The sequence below is a fragment of the Siniperca chuatsi genome, linkage group LG9, assembly GCF_020085105.1.
Source record: "Siniperca chuatsi isolate FFG_IHB_CAS linkage group LG9, ASM2008510v1, whole genome shotgun sequence".
Taxonomy (NCBI): Eukaryota; Metazoa; Chordata; class Actinopteri; order Centrarchiformes; family Sinipercidae; genus Siniperca; species Siniperca chuatsi.
The window spans coordinates 17,443,723-17,467,071 of NC_058050.1; the positions used below are offsets into that span (position 1 = coordinate 17,443,723).

At 44.0% G+C, this 23,349-nt stretch overlaps 2 protein-coding genes across 4 annotated transcripts; both read right to left on the minus strand.

Moving 5' to 3' along the window:
• Positions 1-2,467: 2,467 nt before the first annotated feature.
• pigv (phosphatidylinositol glycan anchor biosynthesis, class V) lies at positions 2,468-5,439 on the minus strand. Its single transcript, XM_044208624.1, has 3 exons — positions 5,073-5,439; positions 3,603-4,769; positions 2,468-3,497 (listed from the first exon to the last, which is right to left on the minus strand). The coding sequence occupies exons 1-3, from the start codon at positions 5,139-5,141 to the stop codon at positions 3,210-3,212; spliced, it is 1,524 nt and encodes a 507-aa protein (XP_044064559.1). The 5' UTR covers positions 5,142-5,439; the 3' UTR covers positions 2,468-3,209.
• An 868-nt stretch (positions 5,440-6,307) lies between these two features.
• Positions 6,308-22,834, minus strand: arid1aa (AT rich interactive domain 1Aa (SWI-like)). Of its 3 annotated transcripts, none has more exons than XM_044207173.1 (20): positions 21,627-22,834; positions 18,920-19,138; positions 18,195-18,797; positions 17,975-18,070; positions 16,974-17,214; positions 16,254-16,343; positions 15,992-16,162; positions 15,058-15,391; positions 14,810-14,955; positions 14,636-14,718; positions 14,287-14,496; positions 13,980-14,184; positions 13,676-13,811; positions 13,366-13,535; positions 13,044-13,251; positions 11,731-11,856; positions 10,994-11,090; positions 9,882-10,728; positions 9,589-9,719; positions 6,308-9,473 (listed from the first exon to the last, which is right to left on the minus strand). In XM_044207173.1, the coding sequence occupies exons 1-20, from the start codon at positions 22,554-22,556 to the stop codon at positions 7,593-7,595; spliced, it is 6,924 nt and encodes a 2,307-aa protein (XP_044063108.1). In that variant the 5' UTR covers positions 22,557-22,834; the 3' UTR covers positions 6,308-7,592. The 3 variants fall into 3 exon arrangements, with proteins under 3 accessions (XP_044063108.1, XP_044063107.1, XP_044063106.1); XM_044207172.1 differs by having other exon boundaries at positions 13,366-13,529; positions 13,676-13,829; XM_044207171.1 differs by having other exon boundaries at positions 13,676-13,829.
• Positions 22,835-23,349: the final 515 nt, after the last annotated feature.

Genomic DNA, 23,349 nt, shown 5'->3' on the forward strand with positions numbered 1-23,349 from the left:
TAGAGAAAAGCATTACCATGAGGGCATCATTGACTTCTCTGGTATTATTTTGCTCAGCCTGTTTCCAATCTTTGTTATGTCTGATGGGATGTTGATGATGTTGAGGATTATATGGCATTTACCTATAAACTATATGACATTATAATGATACATAAGATGGTTCAGGAAGAGGAGGTTCAGCACATTGCATTTTGGCAAATTGGCAAATAGATAGAAACCTCTGCAAACCCATACCACTGTTATCTAATCAGCTCTTTCTCGATACTCTCGATACGGTCACTTTTTATTTATAACTCTGTAAAAGCTGGTTGCTTGCTCATGGTATTCCATTGTACATTTGTAATATTTTCAGGGATGTTATTTTGGTAAGTAAACTGGTAATAAATTCTTAATCACATCCACTGGACCTAAATGCAAGCATTTGATAGAAAGTGAGATCTACAGTCTTTAACTTTTGACACATGTCTCTGCAGGGACTGATTCTCCAGAGCATTAAGTAACTCTTACTTTTTACCAACCAACCATCAGCTGCTGAGTCAATTTGTGTTTGGTAATATAGCACAAGAAGTTATAAGACTCTGTTTAAGGGATGGGAAATTCTAGACACCACTCACGCTGCTAATTATTTAGCCTTTGGCCCATGGACAATTGTTCATATACAAAATATTTATTTTATACAGGCCAATAAACTCAATGCTATAAACTATAATACTACTATAAACGTTTTACTGATAACATTTTTATGTAGATGAATTTAAAAAAAAAAATACATCCACAGAGCTTTTAGAAAGGTGCAGAATAAAAGTATCACTCTTTTTAAAAAAAAATAGATTATGATTGTGAATTAATCATTTTAAAAACGTTGACGGGTCCAAAATGAATGGCTTGTTTCTGTGTGAGCTGTTGGACGTTTGGTTCCTGCTTAAACAAGGCTTGCGAGCCAATAGTATAACGACGTTGGTATCACGTGGTATAGTTGCCAGTTAGTGTGGAAAAAATGGACACTGACGTTAGCACATATTAGCTATCTTAGCTTAATCGTCTGAACAAAAATAACCCATAAAATTACAGTTCTGCATATTTAAACAAAATCAACAACAACTACTGACAGTCATAGTTCTTAAAACCTTAACTAATGTGATGTCACTGGTTAGATTGTCAAAATTATAAAAATAATAGCTTCAATCTCTGAGGAGCTACGTTAGCATTAGTGACGGTTGCGTCCAGTTACCTAACGTTATAGTTCCCTCAAACAATGTAAAGTTATAACAAAGATGCGTATCAGAGGGGATTTAGAAGTGGGCCAGGGTCCAGTACAAGTTTATGCAGGGCAACATGATTGTGGCAGACTGGTCCGCTTATGAAGAGACGGTCGCTCTCCTTTAAGACCAGAGTGGATGTGTGATCCCAATATATTACCAATGTTTCATGTTGAAGGTAAATTAAAGTTCAGAACTACTGTAAATCTGCTCATTATACTGTTTAGACTCAAAACGTGACTCTTACTGAGGGTGGCAGTCTAACATTAGTCTTATTACGAAACACTTCGCTGAGGTGCTTGTGACTAGCTAGCCACGTAGCCAGCTGCGTCGAACAGCTACAGTACTCACGTTAGCATAATGTGACATGACCATACAGTCGTACTTTCTCCCTGTAGTCATTGTTGCTGTGTGGCGCTCAGCTGTTTTTTATAATCCGCTATGAGATTTGTTTTCAGCAAGAAAGGACTTCGACTAATGTTAGGTCAACACTAACGCTACGTAACGTCAACTTTTACTGTATCTGTCTAATGTTGAGCGCTGTGGGTTTTAATTGCATCCCTACAATGTACTGTACTCTTTGATTGGATTAAAATGTAAATATTTACCTAATGTCTTATAGTGTATGATTGAAATGTCATTTTACGGTAAGTGTTGCAATATAGGCCTCTATAATTATTAAATGATGGGGGGAAAAGGGTTACCTAAAGCTAGCTAGCTATATCCTAAGATTACCATGGATAACGTTGCATGAAACACCACCGCACAAAGTAACCTAAATCTATAGCTAATGTATAGCTATATGTTGCGAAATTAATTCATTACTCTCTCACTCCACTCAACCATGAAACATGCAGGTTGTGCAACAAACTGGCAACCACTGGAAGGGAATGAAGGGGGGAGGGGAGTGCGTCATCTAGTGGCTGCACGTTATCAATAACACCTTTAAACTAATTGCATTGTTCACCAGACAAACACCTGGAGTAATAGCAACCTCTAGTGCTTTTAAAGAGATGTCTGCAAGCATCAGGGGTAATTATAGACTTGACATGTCTGTGCCAATTGCAGTGCAGTAAAGGAACTGTTTTGTAAGTAAACCGTGAAAGAAGACAAAACTGTTTACACAGCATGCACCGAGAAAGAGAGAAAGGATTTTACATGTGAAAAAATTAGCACACATTTTAAGTAAATGTTTGAATTCATTTTTGTTTAGATTTGTCAAATTTTGTTTAATTTTAAATTCAAGGCTAAACGTGCAACTTTGGCAGCCAATGTACTTTACAACAAAACACAATACAACAGGTTTACATTAATGCCTCAAGAAAAAGGATGACCTTTACATGAAAATAAAACTAAATTAAGGATCCTTTTACAGCAAAAGAAATCTTTATTTTTTTTTTACAATCACATCCAAAACTCCCACTATAACTTTCTTCCAAACATGCAGTGCAATAATAAACTGAGTGAATAAAATTCAATTCTTCAGCAAGAAACAATACAACCATAGTCTTCCCAAGATTTAAAACTAAACAATGAATTTGTTCTCAAACTGCTGCAAACATATTTAACTGAGATGTGCAAATCAAATGTGTGTTGACTATTGCATGAAGAAATCAGCATCAAAAATGTAATCATGTCAATAAGTTCTATGTAGGACTGAGCGACATAATCATAATATGAGGCAAAGTATTTTTACTTTTCTTTGAAGTTACGTTGATTTCATTTTTTTTTAAGTGACTGACAAAATGTCACATTCATGTATACAATTATTTTCACGACAATTTCTTTGTAATGCTATTGCAATGAACAATTTAACAATTACTGGAATAACAAAAATGGACTATTGATGATGTACTGTAAAAACACCTGTGTGTGTGTGTGTGCGTGTGTGGTATACAGCCCAGTCCTACATAGAAATACTGCATTTAAAGCTCAGAGTAACGTCTTAAGTCATGTCCATGGCAAGAAGTTACAATGCAGTGCGAGCCCCAGAACCCAGTAAGAGAGGAAGTATCCCAGGATGCTCTGTGTGGTAGGAGAACAGGTTGTAAAGTTTGGCAGCAGAGCAGTGATGGGGTTTTGAGGTGTGTGCTTGCATCCATTTCTGGAATGTGTCTGTAGCTGTACATTGGGGTTTGATGTTTTCCTTCGATGGAGAAGTGGTTCGTTGAGGAGGAGCAGATGAGCACTTATCCAGAAGGGCACGGGAGACGAGGAGGCCATGAATCTGGTTAGAACCTAGAAATGTGGATTAAAAATGGGAATGAGTGGAAATTAACAGTTGTTCCTCACACCCAGACAGATTAAACGTTCCACAAGAAGGTGATTATATGATTTACTTACCTGCACATGCATGCACAATGTCCCAAACACAAGGAGTACTGTTGAATGTACAACATACACAAACACTCTGGGGTTGAACAATCCCGGTGTGGGTTTGTCAAGCCCTTTACTTGCACCGGTCTCCCAAAGTCCGAGTCTCAGACACAGTTCTGGATTAGCTTGAAAATATGCATAAACTGCCATTATGCCGAGGGTAGCCATAGGTAGAGCCAGAATAAAGTTCGGTATCTGCTTCAGCTCAAAGTAGCGGAGGAAGCCCACATCCCAATACACATCCTGGATATGAGAATAAAGCAGGGGGAGGGGTCTCATGCACCAGAGGGGTGGTGGACCATTTTCATCTGGAACCCGGTAGCCCTTCCGTTCAGCCAGCGACAGAAGAGCATGAGGGATCCGTTCCAAGGAGACAGATGGTGTGCAAAACGTCCTATACCCATAGTACTGGAAAGCACAGAAGGGAAGGGCAATAATTGCAGTTCCCAAGAGGGAGGTGAGCAGGAGACGGATGGTGACCCAAATGTAGTGGAAGACTTTAGCGTGGCCTTTTGTTGTTGTTCGATATACACGAATCTGGGAAATAGCGTGCAGTGATGGAAGATACAGTAGAAATCCTATGTTAACAAGTCCATTGGATCGTGCTGCAGTGGCTATACTGAGGGCCAGGCAGGCTCGGAAGGTGAATCCTTTCTCCAAGAGGAACAGACCACCGAATGTGAGAGCAGCAAAAAGGCTCTCAGAGTATCCAGCGGTCATGAAAACATTAGCAGGTGTGATGCAGTAGAGCAGACTGGAGAGCAGAGCAAGACGTCTGTCCTGAAGAACTATTCTACTGAGCGCATGCAAGGCGACCACACTCAGCAGGAAGAGGGCACTGTTCCCCAGAGCCACAGCCACCAGCAAACGCCCCCGCACACTCAGCCAGCTGCTCAGGGGCCACAGCAGCGTCTCTGCCAGGCCTCGGAGGACGACGGGGAAGAGGGGGAAGAAAGCGAAGTTGTGCTCATAAAGGTATCCTCTCTCCGCGATGAAGAGGTAATGCTCGGCGTCCCAGTGAGAGAGCCCACCCAACAACCACTCCACTGCACAGTCCAAGTACAGAGGCTCCTCTGTCCGTGGGGGCCTGAACGCATCAGCATCATGGTCAGGGATGGCAGCATTCAAGACAGCCTGAGGATAAATATTTTACAATATTAAAATAAATCGTGCCATCATAAACATAGTTTTGCTGCACAGAGAACCAAATCACACACAGTGTATATTCACTTTGTCTGTGACCTACTCAACACATACAGTATGTATTCCCCTGAGCACTATTCATTAGCTACCACACAGAAACCTATAATTGCCAAGGTGACTTAAACATCAGAGGAAATTAAGGTTAATAACTGACATTATAGCTATAAACTGGGGAAGCTAGATTAATGTTAGCAAATTGCCAGATTCACAACATCCAACTTGCCTAAAACGTACCTGCAGAAACAGTGACAGACCCCTGGTAACTGTGGCAAACTCCAGAACTGCTCTGACATCCATGGTCATTGACGTGATGGACAAAATCTGAACAAGCCAGTTATGACAGGCCTGAGCATTGTCGCTGCTACGAGGCAGTCACTGTCGGATTCGTCATATTTTCTATAAAACAGGTAGCTAGGAAAAACTATTCGACAAATGACATTCTGGGAGTTTCGCGTTTTCATTGGTTTGACAAATTTAGGACAAAGTAAACATTAATTTTCTTAGTGTTCAAGCAGCGTTTGTTTTTGCTCAGGTGCAAGCTTTGTCCTCACAGCCTCATCCTGCAGCAGCCTTCCTCTTTCGAATAGCACTTTTCGCTTCCGGTGTATCCCAGAACTAATTTCAAAATAAAAGGGCATGAGCCCAGATGAAGATACCCTTTTATGTACTTACTTTTTTAAATAGCAAAAGTGTTGCTAAACATTATCAATACAGTATGATAGTCAATACTGAACCATTTATTGAATTAGGTTTTATAACCTTACATCTGCTTTGATCACATTGTAACGTTGTATGTCAAATCGTGTGAAATATTTTCCTCTCTCCAGCAGGCGGAGCTCCATACCGTCTCATGGAGTTTTTTTCCAAGTGGGGCAAGTATGTTGTTCGTCATTGAAAAAATGTGAAAACATTGTTTTTGCCTATCTTTTAAGTCTCTTTAGTCTATTAAGTTTGACTGGCTCGGATAAGGTGAATATTTTCACACATGCCTAAATAAGTAATCTCATAAATGTGGCTTTAAGAATGTTTTTTTTTTGTTCATCTGATATCTGATGTACAGTATATTAAATGTGCATGAAGTGGTTTCTTACCCATTATTATGTTTGGCCCCTGATGACGGAATAAGCTGAAATGTTCAGCTTTGAAGGATAAATAAGTTCATACAAAGAGAAAGCGCTCCTCCTCCCTCAAACCCACTGATGGCTATAGTGCATTGCTTTTTTGTTTTTTACATTAATGCAGTTATTTTACTGTAATATAGAAACAGTAATACAGCTAATGTAAACAGTGAATACCATCTCAAGAATTGAGTCCACCAAGTAGGACCGTGTTTCCTAAGCACTGAGGTGAAGACATGTTTTTCAGAAATTCATTTTAATCCAATTTTGTGTGAATTCACACATTTGATTGATTTGGTTGTCCAGACGAGGTAATTATTCCAGAAGAACAAAACCATCAAACAGCTTACGAAGATTTAATGTACATTTATTCTTACCACGTGGAACATATAGTATAAAGATTTCATACTGAATAAATGATATTCATTGAGCCAAAAAAGGGAAAGGGAGGAATTTACATGTTGTCTTAGCTACATAGTCTGAAATACAAATATGCAGAATCCATGACTGAAGAAAAATTGTCAAATGTGTACTTCATCTAGTTTATTTTTGTTGTACCAGGAGATAACAGATTTGAGCCGTGTCTGCCGTACTACAGAGCTGTGAAGAGACCAGAGGAGTGGGTCTAATCAGCGGGGACTGGAGGTCACGGACCAAACTCACATGTCAGCCTCAATCCCTCACCGATAACAAGTGTGAGAATAGTGACACAGACAGAGACAGACACAGAGAAGGAAGTGTAATGTACAACATTATATATACACCACAGCAAAGCTGTATTTGAAGTTGAAAACCAGTCCTAAGAGGTGATTTCTTTTCATTAGGGTATTCATACAATCAAGGGATAAGAGGAGGTAAGGGTGTTGTAGGTTCTTGATACTTTGGGGAAGAAAGCCATTTTCTGTTTAACACCAAACTAAAATGACCTCAAAACTCTAGAAGAGCTGCATCTTCTGCTTCTGTGTGAAACGTGTGTTACAGAATGCTTACACTCAAGAGCAGTACGGTACAGAAAATGTCCTACAATCTACTGCACACTGCACAGGCCTCCCCGGTGAAGGTGTCTATTGACAGCACTCTACTGTTGGGCTGACTGGTAAGAATCCAACTACAGCAACTATAACCAGTAGGCCACTTGTCAGTCTGCTTCACCTCTGAACGTCAACCACATACAGACTCATTGTGCCCTCAAGGGGAGAGCTAGGGCACACTGTGTCTCCCAAACTCACTGTAAACGAGACAGCAACTTTGGTTACAGTTTTTGTTTTTCAGCTATTTATTTATTTATTCATTTATTTATCTTTATTAAAAAGTACTTTTCCCCAAGTGCAGAACAGTCTCCCAACCGTGGTGCTCTGCTCTGTGTCATCCAGTTGGCATTCATGTTGCAAGTAGTGTCACTTTATGGGCATCTCTCTGGTTTGTAATCCACCACAGCTCTGTGATTACCCTCCTCGAACAAGGACGGCCTGGGGAGGGCTCAGAGAATGGAATCTGAAGGATTTTCATAAATTAAAGACAGTCACTTGAACTTTCCTTGCCCTGTTACACACACACACACACAAGCCAGGTTTCCAGGAAAGAGGGGATTGGGGATAAAACCCCCAAAAAGTGGAGCCACGGCTCCCTACAGCTGTCATGACTGGCCAATCAAAAAGAGTACATCACAGATAACATGAGAAACCAGCGAGTTCATTAGGGGAGACACTGAAAGGTCGAGGAGTCGGGACTCATGTAGTGTGAACTCTGAGTGGTTCTCCTCCACCTTGGCTAAGGCGTGCAGAGCCCGGGCAGCTCGCCGCATCATGTCCGGGCTTGTGGGCTCGAAGTGCATCCCCTGTAGGTGTAGTAGAGAGCTCTGGCTCTGCTGAAGCTGTGTGGCAGCCAGACTGTCCTCCAGGAAGCCCAGCAAGTTGCCCACACTGCCTTTCTGAACAGCGATTGCTCGGGCTGCCATAGTATCACCCTGGGCCAGGTTGGCCAGGAGGACCACCGCCATCTCTCTGCAGACTGCAACCTTCCTGTCTCCGATTAGCCGCACCAGGTTCCCGTACAGCTTCTCTAACCGACTGAATGGCGGAGTGGCCAAGATGAGGTCCACATTGTTGTCTTGGATGCTTAGTTTGCTTAGTGTCTCCAGGACCAGTCTCTGAGGTGACAAAGCACTGTGGGGGCCCAGGGTGGGGAAGGGGTCCTGGGCCTCTGCTGAAGGGCAGACAGCCCAGTGGAGAATACCATCCAACAGAGGCAAGCAGATGCTCTCAGGGTAGATGGAGAGGTCCAGTTGGCCTGAGATGTTCGCCAAAGTGACCAGTGTGTTCTCCCTCAAGAGACCTAAGCAGTCCCACCACCATTCATCCCTTTGGCCCATTCCCTCGTCTGAATCCTCATCTTTCTCGTAGGTGAGCGGCGCCTGTTTGCGCTCAGGGTGCCTGTGGTGGAGCAGGATCAGGCGTCCCAGTAGCAGTAGCAGCCCTGGATGTTTGGACATCTCGTGGTCATTGCCTGGCACAAAGGAGAGGCTGCGGACAATATTGGAGACACAAATGCAGCGGCGGGCTAAAGAATCCTGCCAGTTAGCCAGTGCAATGAGCGGCCCCTCGTCTTTACTGTGAGGTTCATCCTCCAGGATGGTGCCAGTCGGCTGTGACTGCTGGGTTAAAACACTGCCAGGGGAAAGAATGGGTCTATTATTCTCCTGGTGACTTTTAGCACCTTTCTCAACTGTCTTTGTCTCAGAATCTGTTTTCCTCTCCTCCTCGCTGCTGAGTGAGGGGCTGGCCTTCTCAGAGACTGCTGCTTTCTCTGAGGAAGATGTCTCTTTTGGCCTTTCTTCTTCATCCTGATGCTTCCTTTTCTCTTCCTCAGTTGGCAAACAATTTTCCCGTATCTCCTCTTCTGGGACTCGTCGTCTCAGCAAAATTTGGGGCACAGGTATTCGTTCCCGTGGTTCCAAGAAGTCTTTGCGTGGTTCAAAGTGAGTCTGGATGTGTTCTGTTGAGTCTCCCCCTCCAGCACTCCAATGAACCAACCCACTGTCAAACTCTTGCAGTTTGCTGTGATTATTGGACTGGCCAGCCACAAATGGGTCTTTCTTTCGTACCACCTTTAGGGGAAACTTGTCAAACTTGCTGGCCTGTTTGGGTCTCTCATGGGCAGTTAAGGATTGCGATGAACCTGTCTGTTCGGATGAAGAACTGCTCTTCCTCTCCTCATCTTCTGTTTTCTCATCTCGATCCCGAGACTTAGAGCACTGCTCTTGCTCCTCCTCCTCTTTCACATGAGAAGGCCCCTCCGTTTCTCGTTCCTCCTCGTCTACGTCATCTTCTTCCTCTTGTTCCATGTCCTCAGCTCGAGGTTCCTCTTCTTCCGTGCTGTCCCAGTCTCGTTTCAAGGCATCAGGATCAAGTAGTGTCCTCTGGCCAGGGTCTCCCACCTCATACTCCCGCAGAATACCAAAGATTTCAATGAGGCAGCGTCTGAAATACTCAACCACCAACTCTAGTAGGCCAGGCAACTGGAGAAAGAACATAAATATATTTATAATACATTTATTCTATAATATTAGACATGATTATTGTGCTTAGTGTACTGTTATAAACCATCATTAAGGGCTCAATTTTACATCTCACCGTGTTGAGATCAAAGGTGGAAATACTGCTGTCATCATATAGGAGAATGTTGATGGTATCTAATGCCCACGTACTCTCAGCCAATAAACCAGACTTTAATGACATCATGACTCTCCAGGCCTCTGGAGTTCCTAAGAAGTCAAGACAAAACACACAATTGGTAACAAATACTCTCTAAGCAACAACTTAGAACAATATAGGAGGACTAAGCAACATTAGGCAGTGCTGTCAATAATAAAAGAAGGTCAATATCACAAGATGGTTTCGATATTTCTAATAGTCTATAGTCATACCGATATCTTTCACGGTGAGTCTCCGACGTGGTTTCAGGACAGGATGGGTAGCTTCTATAGAGCCCGGGGGAAAAGGCATGTCTCGCCTTATTAGAGGCGACTGCACCGGAGGGGGCACTATGTGAGATGCAGGCACTGGAGGGCCGGCCTTCTGCATCTTCATTACTCCGTGCATATAGGGAGATTTACTAGGTGATGTCCTGCTCTCCATGGGGCGGGGCATGGAGGCCGGGCTGGACACCTGTGGAATGTGGTTCTGCACACCCTGAGGGGGCTGGTAGTTGGACTGTACTGAACGAGGCATGGGTTGGCCTGGTCCTGCTGGACCATAAGGAGGCTGCCGCGGGCCCATCTGACCCCCCCACTGGCCATCATGATTCATGCGCTGTTCTGATGACATCATCTCCTCTGAGCGGTTCATGCCAGGGTAACCGGGTCCCTGGGGTGGGCCCCCAGGACCACCCTGCCGGCCTGGGTAGTTCTGATAGTTAATGTCTCGTGGTCCCTGCCACATACCTCCTTGAGGACCCTCAGGGCCTGACTGCATCATCTGAGGGGGCATGTTAGGCTGAGCGTTAGGCCCCGTCGCTCCCTGCATCCGTTCACGACCAAAGGCAAAGGGGAACTGATTGCCTGGGGCAGGTGGACGGCGATCGGCGCCAGGGTAGGGGCCACTGCCGCTGTACTGATTGTACGACTCCTGCTGTCCTGAAGGGGGTGCAGAGGCACCTCCTTGCTGTTGCTGCTGCTGTGGTGGCTGTTGTTGTCCACCATGGAAGGGCCCACTGTACTCTGTCTCATGACGTTTTGATGGAGGGTAACCCCCTTCCACAGGACGCTTGTAACTCTACACATAAAAAAGGTACAGAGAGACACACATGATTATTTTTATTATATATTATTATTTCAACAATTTCAGCAGGAATGTTGTAAAAATTAATAAATTGGGTTCGTAACACTGTTTCCTGCTCAAAAAACAAAACCTAATATGATAGCAGCTCAGTGAAAGAGAGAAAAAAAGAAGAAGAACTAAAACGTAAAAAACTTTTACATTATTTGATCCCAGTGTATTGAGAAATGTGAGAGTTGGTGTAGTGCAGATGGATCTTGACCTGTTGTTGTTGTGGGTACATTCCAGGCTGCTGATTTGGGTAGGAGCCAGTAGGGGGCGTTCCCTGTCCAGGATACTGATTACCATAGGAATCATGCCTGCAAACATTATGCCTTTTCAGTTTGACCATGAAAATATTATGCATCTCTAAATCACTGGATTAAGTCATGGCCCACTGTTACACATGTACAGTCATACAAAGAGTCAACATTATGGCATACAGTGATGAATTTATGACCAAAAGACATCCACTAGGGTTTCTTTGTTTACAGCTCCACACTAAATTACATTATACTAAATTATTTTTTCAATATAAATACCCAACTAAAATTGTTAACAGTAATCAATGCAATTCTGTCTGTGCTTACATCACCACATCCACATATGATAAACCCAAAACAAAGAGCTGTCAGAATTAAGAGTAAATATTTTACCTGTGAAGCATTGCAACAATGTTCATGATGTGATCAAGTTCTGATGAATTTGTGTCAAAATAATATATCAAAATAATGTGAAATTACAGTGTCTAATAACATGGTACAACAGGATGAAATAGGTTTTCTTGTAACGACACTGAAGAACCCTCATACATTTCCAGCATTTCTGAAACCTTGTAAGACCTATTACATTAGGCTAGACTAAAAGCAATATATTCATTTTATATGAAGAATGATCAGTTTCCATTGACAGTAGCTTTAAACCTAAAAAGCTTGGCAAATAAGTGCTATGTGAACTGACCGTGGCTGCTGTGGTGGGAAGCGATTTGGCGAATACATCCCCGTGTCGGCGTTGGCAGGCATCATAGGGTTTGGCTGAGGAGCACCGGATCCTATGTTGCCTTCTGGGCCCAGTCCTTGCTCCGATCTGGGAAAATCAGAACAATACACATGATATGTTTTTCCATATTTTGCTACACACAGACATACAAATTATGCTAGCGTTCCTTAAAAAAAAAAAAAAAGCAATAGGATAACAAATGTTACGATCACAACTTCAACATGAATACTTTGGTTGCAATTTAATATCAGCCAACACTACTACTAACCAAAATGCATTTTATCTGGCTCCTGAGCCTATGACATCTACCAGTCCAACATGTACGTAAGTAGGCAAGCCTCTGTTTTACACCTGGAGTTTGATGGTAAATTGATGGTATGTTGTAATTGGTGGCAATCCAGAGTGTCAGTACGGCTTGCACAAGAACTGAAGAAAAGTCTATTCTCTATAAGAAATGTAAATACCTTATGCTCCAAACTATAAAGAAATTTTAATATAGCATTAATTGTTCACTTATTCCCGATTTGGTCAGTATGAGGTAAACTACTGTTGTCCATGTTGCTGTTGTTCTCTAGGAACAAGGCTTTTTAAGTCTGTGATTTAATTTGGTTAGTTGAGACAATCACTCAAATATTTTATCCTGAATCTTAAATGTAGACGCCAAGGTTTAATTTTGCAACTTATTATTTCTGTTGATTTATTTTTCAGAACAGCACAAATCCAGTGCACAACCCTTCTTCTATCACAAAGACAAAATATCAGTACCCTCATGTCAGTGAGCAACATTACAAACTAAAATTAATACTAAATGAATGAATGATAAAATTAAACAAAAAAAACAAAAAAAAGAGGATGAATGGTTATGATTTCATCAACGAGTAAAGTCTTCTCATAAGATGGACATAGACATGACACATCTACCACAGTCCAATCACATCTTCCTTTCAAAAACTGCAACAGATGTGTTTGACTGAATTTGAAGATTGTATTTGGTTCTTGTTTTCAAAACAAACCATGTCAGTCCCTGGCAGCACATCATCAACTCAAAACATAAATAGGTGTGTAAGAAGCCGGCCAGTTAGTCAATCACCAATTCCCATGCATTTCTTGAAATTCAAGTCAACAAATTCAGACTTGAAAGTTATTAATTAGACATACTTTTCCTGACCTAAATAGGAACTTTGAGGTTTGACTGATCCTAAAAATAGCTGCTGGTTATAACCAGCATTGTTCAATGACCTTGAAAATACCATCTTCCATTCAATGATTCTTACCTCCTGTCATAGCCTGGTCCATAAGGGTACTGCTGTCTGGGCCCCATTGGCATCGTGCCCATGGCCCCAGGCGGTCCCCTGTTGAATGGAGGCTGCTGCTGTTGCTGCTGCTGCTGCTGCTGCTGTTGTTGTTGTGGCGGTTGCTGCTGCTGTTGGTCTGCCACCCCGCTGTTTGGGCCTTGGTTAGCAGGTAGAAACTGCTCCCCGACTGGAAATGCATTCAGAATTAAAGCCCATTTAGAACTGAGTGGGTAATTAAGGAAGTACTTTAGTTTTTAGGATAACATAATCCATTCAGCTCTCGTCCATTCAGTGTGCCCACCTTTCCGCATGTTACCAAAGGGGTCCTTGTTGGGTTCGTAGGTGCCCATGCGCCCTTGCATGTCTGGTGTGTTCATGCCTGACTGATAGGCAGAGTTGGGTGTCATGTTCTTCCTGGGGAAAGCAGGGTCACTTCCTTCAGAGAAGGGGTCCTGCAGATTAACACTGCTCCTACAGAGAAGCAGAGGTGAGGGGGAGGGGACATTAGGAGATAAGAGACAGAAGACAGAAAGAAATTAGTTTCTCTAATTAAAATCTATTTCAGAAGCTAGAATCAAATGGTAAAATCATAGGTATTTAACGAGAGTCACCTGGACACGGGTGGCATGGGAGGCATCTGGGTATGAGGAGTGGAGGCTGGGGTGGGAGGTTTTAGGTCTCCCCCCTCAGCCATGGAGCTGCTGGTGGACTGGGGTGTCTGAGGACCCTGCAGAGAACCTGACCCAGCTGTGGAGCACAGGGATGCTTCAGTTCGAAATAAAAGGAGCAGACAGACATGGTACATGACATTAATGACACTCAAAAGGGTTTTAAAGTGCATGTATGTGGGTTACTGAATTGGAACTGCACTGAAACATTTGTTCATTTGACAAGATGGCATGATACAACTCTAACCTGGAGAGGGTGGCTGGACCTTAGCAGCTTGGTTCTTTTTGTTGTCTGAAAAAATCTCAGGAGGAGGGTCCTCACCACGCTCAATTTTGCACTCAAAGGCGTACAGACACTGGATGTACTGTTTCTTCAAAGAACTGGCAGCACTGCTGGATGTACCCACATTCAGGGAAGTGGCCAGATCACGCCATTTCTTACTCTTACTCACCTAGGAGACACACAACGAGACATATTTAGAATAGAGATTACAATAGGGGGCAAGCAATACATGTACTTAGAATTTATTGTTGTTAATTATTGCCATATTAACCTGTGCCATGCCTCCAATCTCTTTAACTGACATATAGAGCCGGAAGAGGTCGAGGGGTTTGCGTCCTACAGCGGGCAGGTTGGTCATGCCCATGGCTTTGTCTTCAATGAAGGCCAAATAACGGTCCACCCACATCTTCCTGTCCGGCTCTGGTCCTAACTCATACAAGCGTGTTATCTTTTCATTGGTTGTGGTGGAAGAGTTGGACTTCTGTTTTGTGCAAGAGAAATGAGAAACCAATTTTAAAACAGAGTGGAAATTCTACAGATGCACCAACAGAAGACATCTAAGGTGTTCAAAGGATTTTCAAAAAAATACTGATGTTACAACATATAATAGGACAGGTCACCTTTTTGGACTCTGGCTTGGGCGTTCCACTCCCATCTACTTTGTTATTCATCTTATTGTTCACCTCTGGGCTAGGGGCCATACCTAGACACAATGATAGGGCTTGGAATTAGCTGTGAAATTGCCACATTAAAAACTGAATAAAGTTAGGTGCAGTCATCTCTGTACAACTTACCGCTGGAGTTATTGGCCATGTTTGGCCCCATTGGATAAGGTGATCCACCTTGAGTGTTTATCATACCAGGTATGTTGTTCATGGGAGGGCCATAGGGTGGGCCAGAGCCTATCATGCCTGGAGACATGTTGGGGTAACCCGGCATCCTGGACGGAAGAGAAAATATATGAGCATCTAGTATTCATAAAAGTGTGGTACAGGTATGAGGTAAATAAAGTTAGGCACTTGAGGATCCATCATAAACCAACCTGTTGTGCATGGAGTTGGTGGCAGGGTGCTGCATGGCTGCGGAGTCCTGGGGCTTTCTGTTCATGCCTGGAGGAGGACACATTCCTGAGCTTACCTGGGGTGGCATGTTGCCCATGTTAGGAGGCATGTTTGGACCTATGTTGGGGCCCAGATTTGGACCCATGTTGGGGCCATAGGGACGTGCCCCCATTTGATTAGGAGGCATCCTTCCTGGAGGTATTCCAGCATATGGCGGCCCCCCACCCTGTCCTGCCATGGGGTTCATTGGGCCCATGCCCGGCCCGGTGTAGTTGGCGTTGGGCATGTTGCCATAGCCAGGTTGCCGGGGATAACCTAAGGAGGAAATTATAACAAATCAGGTAAAGTAATCACTTGGCTGTAAGTGTATACTGGTCTGGAAAAAAAAATCACCGCAACACCCAGAGGTTTATTTGTGTACAACATTAAAAGTAGATTTTTACAGCTATGAGTCTTTTCCTGAAGAGCTGTGTGAGGCAGACTTTTTTTCCCTACAGTGTGCTAGCAGAGAGAGCTATGCACCCTGAGCAACAAGCCTTCGTCACAGTCTCAGCTCTACTGACAGGAGGCTCTGCTACGTCAGCTGACTCTCTGCTTCACAGCTATAAATAGCTGCAACCGAGTCAGAGGGAGGGAACAACGGTAGCATGGTATTCCTGTGAGGCAGAGTGATATATTCTATATGTTTGTCTAACGGGAAATGTACATGAGGAAACTTCCTGATAGAACAAATAGATAGTAAATTAAGACCTCATTGTAAAGACCTAAATTAAAACCTCTATAAATCAAAAGCCTTAAAAATTCCATCTCTAGAAGCCGATGATCTTTTCACAACATCACAACAAAATTTTAAAATAAAATTAAGCTCTCTCTCTTCAAGTCAAACCCTGACAGAGAGAATTCCAAAGTACACACCCTGGGGGCCATATTGTCCTCCCTGCTGTCCATAGCCACCCATTGAGTTGTTCTGCTGATACGGTCCCATTCCGGGATGCATCTGTCCCCCTGAGGACTGGCGAGGTGACAGTGCAGATGCTGACTGGGGGGAGCCATAAGGGGGCATCTGAGGGTTTCTCTGCAAAAACCCTGAAAGAGGGCAAGAGAGGGAGACAGTGCTCAGACGCTATGGCAGACATGTTAATCTCTATGCACACTTTGCATTTAGACTGCAGTATACCTCTGTCCTGGGCCATAGGAGACTGGCTCATTGCAGGGTGTAGACTCCCATCTGACTGCACACTTGATGGCCTGGGAGGCATCTGGGTCCCTGAACAATAACATTTAAGTTAAGTTAGTTTGAGTTCAAAAAAGGTACAATGTAAGAACAGAGTTTCAAGCCACTGTGGTTATAATGTAGTACACAATTGTTATTCATATTAAGGACAAAGGCTGATTTCCACTCTTAAGCAATTAACAAAACTGAAACAGTCAGTCTCCCACCATTCTCAAAGTCATATTTAACATCTTTAACCCTGCCGGACCCATTGGCTCAGTCCTCACAAATGCATGTTTTGTGAGCGAGCTTTGTCCAACAGACAGAACTTAAACCAAATATATCAGGCTGAGTTTTGAGGGGGGGGAAATAAATAAATAAATCACAGGACATCTTTAATGTTATGTGAAGCAGCCAAAGTAGAGCTCTACATAGAGAGCATTATAAGCTTCAATGAAGTTTTAGAAAAAGAAGAGACTGGAATTGGCACATTGTGTGGAACTATGTGTTTTCTAACTTTAAAGCTACTTAAGGGGGAACTTGAAATCAGGTCTGATAATATCAATTAGGTATAATAGTACAGTTTTGTTCTTGTTAGTGTTCTCTTAAGTATGGAGACAAAATTCAAGAACTTAATGCTAGAATTTAAGCTATCTTGTTTCAGTGTGTGAGGGATCAGCCCACCTGGCATGTTGGCAGGTGACAGCGGTCCTGTGCGGGGTGTGCTGGCGCTGGCAGGGGAGCCAGCTGGGGAAGGTGAAGGCCCTCGGATGCCTGGCAGGTGGGGAGACGTGTGAGGAGAGAAGGGTGACTGAGCCTGGTTACTCTGCTCGCCCTGGCTGCTCGACACACCTGACGTGCTCACACCGGGACTCAGAGCACCCTCTGTACCTGTCGGAAGGTCATCTATGGACCCTGACAGGTCCTGAAAACACATACAGGATGAGCAGAGGTTAACAAATACGGTATACTTAAGAAAAGAGAAAAATTACAGTTCATGACTTAAGAAGATTCAGCTCTTGTGCATTTTGACACAGACTATTTTTTACAGATTAATCATAATTTTTTGTAGTATTGTAATGTTTATTTCATATACTGGCTGTAGTATTAGCATGTTGCAATTCCTTCTCTGTTGTTTAGCTACAAGTGGCGCACACACAGACCCAGAGGCCTTCGTCCTTATTTATCTTTTGAAAGAAAAAATGAGTGCGCATTAGTGTCGGTTGTCATGGTTACCAAGGTTTGTAGGATGTGAGCTGAGTCAGCATGTAGCAGCAGCCTTGCCACGTGATTTCAATACACAAACAAACTCTTGTATTCATCTCAGATTTACTCATTTACCCAGCACCTTTTCCACAAGCATTAGCCACACGGCTGTCTCTCAACAACCACCAACGTGCAGTCACACACAAAGTCTAAAATCATCAAGGGACGGAGAGCACAGCAGCCACGATATAAGCACGCAGCAAAATACCTGACATTCCAAGTAACACAAAAGGGAATTTTAAATGTAATGAGCATCATATTGTCATATATTAGTATTAGTAGTAAAATAAATATGTCCTGTGTCATAAAACTGCAAGACACAAATAGAAACTAGCCCTCTTAACATGATGATGAAAAGCAAAAATAGTGTATGAAAAGGCTTTTATTGTTCCAGCAGTGACATAACAAGCATGACTGACCGGAAGGCTGGAGGGGCGGCCTTGACTGTCCTCCGGGCCCGATTTAGGCTGAGTGGATGGAGGGGCGTTGGACTGAAATGAGTCCTGGGATACCTCCTGAAAGAAATCAGAACACATGCTTAAGTAAACTGCCAGAGCTACAGGAAAGCATGCATGTGAACACACACACAGAGAAAGATAATTAAGGATGATGAATATGTTCCCAGACTGAGGCTAGTACCTGCTGTTGTGGAGGAGGAAAGCGCTGATAAGGTGACTGTTGTGCTTGCTGCTGCTGAGGGTTCTGTGGGTACGCTGCAGGCTGGCCCTGTGGGTGTTGGCTGTGTCCTGGTGGCTGCTGTGGAGGCTGAGACTGTGCCTGCTGTTGCTGCGAGGGGGGCTGCTGAGGCCCCTGTGTGGATCCTGGGTAGCTGGACTGGCCCTGTGATCCAGGGGGATCCTGGGAACTTGGCTGCTGCGGGGCCTGGCTGGGAGGACCCTGCTGCTGGGCGTAGAGAGACTGGCTAGACTGTGGGGCTGAGGTTTGGGAATAAGGTGGCTGAGACTGTGGGGGCCCTTGGGATGGGCCTGGCAGTGGCCCCTGGGACTGTGGGGGCATGTGGGGCTGCTGATATGGTGGTCCTCCCTGGGTAAGTGGAGCAGAAGTTGGCGGAGGGTGGGGTTGCCCTGTGTAAGGTGTTTGGCCACCCGGTTGTCCTGGTGGGGTCTGGGTGTAGGGGGTTTGCTGCTGGCCTGGGTGAGGAGCCTGGCCAGGCTGGCTGTAATATGGTGCCTGGCCCTGAGAGCCATAGCCTCCTGGTCCCTGCTGTCCATAAGATCCCATCTAAACAAAATACAGAAACACAAAAGACTTCAAACACAACTGAAGAAAACACTGACACTGATATGAGATCAAGTTAACACACTGAGGACTTATTTCTGAATAAGACAAATCATATGAAATACCTGTGGACCATACGGCATACCACCCATGCCTCCAGGGGTACGTCCTTGCATTCCGACTGGGTATCGCTGGGGACCTGGAGGGCCATAACCCTGACCAGGGTAACCGGGCCCCTGTTGTGGACCTGTGGGAGGCCCCTGCTGCGACTGCTGACTGTATGGACTGCCTGCTCCGTATGGTTGACCTCTCATTTTCCCCATTGGGTCAATGGGACCGGGTGGCTGGACATGGTAAGAACACGAGACAATACTTTAAGTCAACAACCAAGCAGCATAGGAGAAATCTAGATAGCGTGCTACAACTTACATGCAGCCCTCCTCATTCTTATACAGCTTAATCATGCCATTACAGTGTTTTCTAGAACTTGGCTGCATTTTGCATGAATAAAAGTGTAAAAACAAACTTCAATGAATGAGGGAATTGTGCTTTTTCACCTTATTTCCCACGGTCATTACCCTGATTTTTTTCGCCCCCACTTTGCCATAGTTTCGGAAGTCAACAGAGCTATATATATCTACTTTTGAATGGAGGGCAGTCTGCCCAATCTTAAACATATCCCAGCTGTGCTCCTGTTTTGAGCCTGGTCCAAGTAGCTTTTTTTCCCCCCCCGGAGAAGGCAGTTTGGCTCTGGATGAATGACACCAGAAATGAAGGAAGTACTTTCACAACAGCCGGAGAGAGTGAAAAATGCATGAGAGGATACTCTGTCTATAGCCCAACAGTTAGTATAAACATTCTTTCCCAGGTAAAAACTAGATGTTATGCTATGTCTCAAATAGTCAACACCATCAACTTACTGGACTGCCTTAGATTTAGGATCCTATTATTCCCTCACCTGCACCATAACTATTTGGCACTAAATGGTTTTGAATTGTATGATAATTTCAACAAAAGAAGTTTTCTACTTGAAAACTAAAAGTATCCCCTTACATCAAGTGAATTCCCAGATGTGCACTTTGCTGAGAAGAGCGTCCTCAGCTTAACAACAGCCCTTTACAAATAGTATGCAAAATACCTTACATGACATTTTGCAGATCCAAGATAATGAAGTGAAATAAATAAGAGCAGCACATGGCTAATCTGCATAAGACAGAGAGGAAACTCCCTTGGCTGGTGAGAGATGGTGGACTGCCTTCTGATTGGCTTGGGGGGAGGATTGGGGGGAATTTCTTTGCAGTCACACAGTCAAACTTGTGTGGCATGCCAGACACAGCAGCAACACACACACCCTGCAGGCAGAGGTCAAATTTGCCTTTTGCTACCTGTGCAACAAGTTACAATATGAAAAAAAGGTGTCTATCAGTCTATCATTTGTTTATCTAGGGAACATCAAGGATAACAAATAAGGTGGTATGTAAATAGAAAACAGATAGAACAGCAGATGTTACCTTAAGCCATTCTGTTGTAAACATTTAATGACTTCAGTAATGCTGCTGTTGTGTGATTTTTAATATGGATTTGATACAAAGAACACATGGCACTCCACCTGTCATAAACAATGATGAGTTCATACTTTAGCCATCAAGCTACTAAGTATGTGATAGAACTGGTTCTGAAAGCAATATTAAAACCATGTTACATGTATGCATAGAACAAACAGCTACTAATTAGGAGTTTCTCTCATTTTAGGAAATATTTGCCAAAAGATAAAATGAAAAATATAAAAACCACACATGACCATTGTCCCTGTTGCTCCAATACTACATGTTTTGTTGAAATTGAAAAGAGGAGCAGAGAAGAGGAGTGAAGCAGCAATACCTCTGGTGACCCTGTGATGACTTAATGCTGTGTGTGCTTATCAGCAACTGTTGCCTTGCATCACATGTAATTATAAATGGCCATGAGCAGCGGATGAGGAGCCAATCAGATTTCAGCTAGCATGTCAACCAAAGACCAACTATCTCCTGGCTTTGACAGCAGGATTTTACCTCCACAATTCAAATCCCAGTGCAAACTGCAATCTGCAGGCTGCAGTCACTCACTCATATTTGGCTGAGCTGACTGTTTACAGGCAGCATGCATGGGAAGACCAGCAGCTTTTCAGCACGGGGGAACTCACTGAATCAATATATGATCAAAATGTAATAATTTACATCCTTTCCTAACATCTTACAGGACATTTAAGTAATTTAAAGTGAATCTACACACGCCATTTAACTAACCGTTTGAGGCATGCAACACATTCCTTCCACCGTTGCCACAAAATTATAGCTTATCGGGCAAGAAAACATTACAAACGTGAGGGCATAAGCAACTATCACAAACTAATATGTGTAATCACACGTCACCCTTTGTATACCCGTGTCGTATAAACACATTTATAGCATAATACATTGTAAATTTAACGTATAATGCGCGTAAAAAAAGCTATCGGGGGGGGAAAACGAGCCGTTGCTCTTCGGTGAGTCTTTTCGCCCCTTTCCAAAGTCGGGCCTTCTTGGCTCCCTGAACGTCCTTACATCGCTTCAACAACTTATATCTTCTTCAAGCGGCACTCTTGTATTGCTACATACTTTTACAGATATATTAAAAACAATTATTATTTAACGGTCTGGTGTAAAGGAAAAAAAACACACACGAGAGGCAGCCATTTTAGAGTCTTTGCGAACTAGTGTCAGACAATGGCTGGCCTGCTACGTTGTGAACTAGCTAGGAGGGAAGGAGACGTGCTAAAGCCCACAACATGTTCCTGTAATAATGTGACTTTACCTGGTTTCTAACTAGCGGCTGCCCGGCACTTCCCGGGCTCATAGGTGACGGGAGATGGCTTCTTTGTTGCCAACCCGGATTGCTCCCTCCATACAGACTGCTACTGCCCATGTCTGTTGGTCCCTTTACGTTACTAGCTCCTTCTTGGCTACTGTAGTCGCTAGACGGGTAGTTTGGATATGCCCGCGTCGAGCTGGGGGAGGTTAGGAGCTTGTTGAGTGTCGGTGTGGATGTAGGTTGAGGGTTTCCAATGTTATATCTCTGATTATTGTAAGATCCAGCCATCGCCGTGGGTCCTCCCGTTGGTGGCTGTTGCTGCTTAACGTTAGCTGGCTGCCCCCCAGCTGTCGGCGCCTGGGTACTGCGAGGGGAGTTCATGGCGTATGCTTGGCCGGGATAAGGAGTCCTGTTCGGGAATGGGTTGTAATTGTTAAACTGGTGGTTTGAAAAACCATGCTCGTGTGAATTAGGTTGATACGGGTCCATCATGTTGCTCGACTGCACGGCCGGACCCGCAGCAGCTGCCATGCCAGGGCTTTGTTGTCCGCCATGTTGATGAAAAGGGGCCCGACCGTAGTGCTGACTGTATCCGTACGAAGGTGGAGGAAACGCGGGGCCGTGGTGGTGCACCAAACCCGGATGGTTATTTCCCTCCGGTCCGACAGAGTCATTCTGGTTATTATTGTTAGCCCTGGGCGGGTTCCCATTCCCGTTCTTCATCTCAGGTTCCCCTCCTCCCCCTGCATTTCCACCGTCGGCCCCGTCCTGCAGATCCCCCCGGCCCGGCGACCCGCTGTCCAAGCCCGGCTGCTTTTTGTCTGACTGCTTCTCCCCCGGTACCGACTCCTCCTTGGGGTCTCGATCCGGCTTTTTGAGTTCGGAAGGCGGGCTAGTGTTAAGAGTGGCGGCGCTGACGACCTGAGCGGCCATGATATACCCCCCCCCCCCACCTCACTCTCCCTCTCTCGGCGAGTCAGTCACTATCAAAAGCTAGCATTGAATATAAATAATTGTTTATAACCATTTATCCTTGTGCCGATTCATCCCCACCCCTTATACCGGACCGAATCCGGCGGCCATCCCCCCGGTTCCGGTTCCGTAAATGGGTTAGAGATATGATGGAAGCTCCATACAATGCGTAAAAAAGCGACAGAAATTGTTGTGGGAGTTGTGTTACTGAGCCCGGGTAGAGGCAGGGAGCGAACCCAACCAACACGAGGCTCCGTTAGATACAGCCATTTTACTGAGCCGCACAGATAGCTGCAAAACACGGACAGGACCCGCTCCAATGCGGAGTGGACCTTTTGTCTCACAACCTCACATTGTCTTTTTTCCCACATAGGCAGAATATTTTGTCCACATGAAGAGAGTCTAATGTTCACACAACTCATTAAGGTTGTTTTACCAACATAGAAGAAAAAAAACAATGGACTTTAAATTAACCACCCCAAAAAACATGCATATACACTGTGTATTTCATGAGTGATCAGTGCAGGGGGAAACTAATTAATTCATGAAATATAAAATTTTTCAAGTGTATGTGTGTTTGCATAAATGTGGATGCCACACGTGCGTGTGTAAAGAGCTGTAGGGACACACACTGCAAAATGGGTATTAAATGAAACGATTTTATTTAGTCTGGCTTGCCAAACACAGTTATAATTCGTACTTAGGGGGGGAAAAGAGTAGAAATAATCATATCTATAAATATATTCCGCTGAAA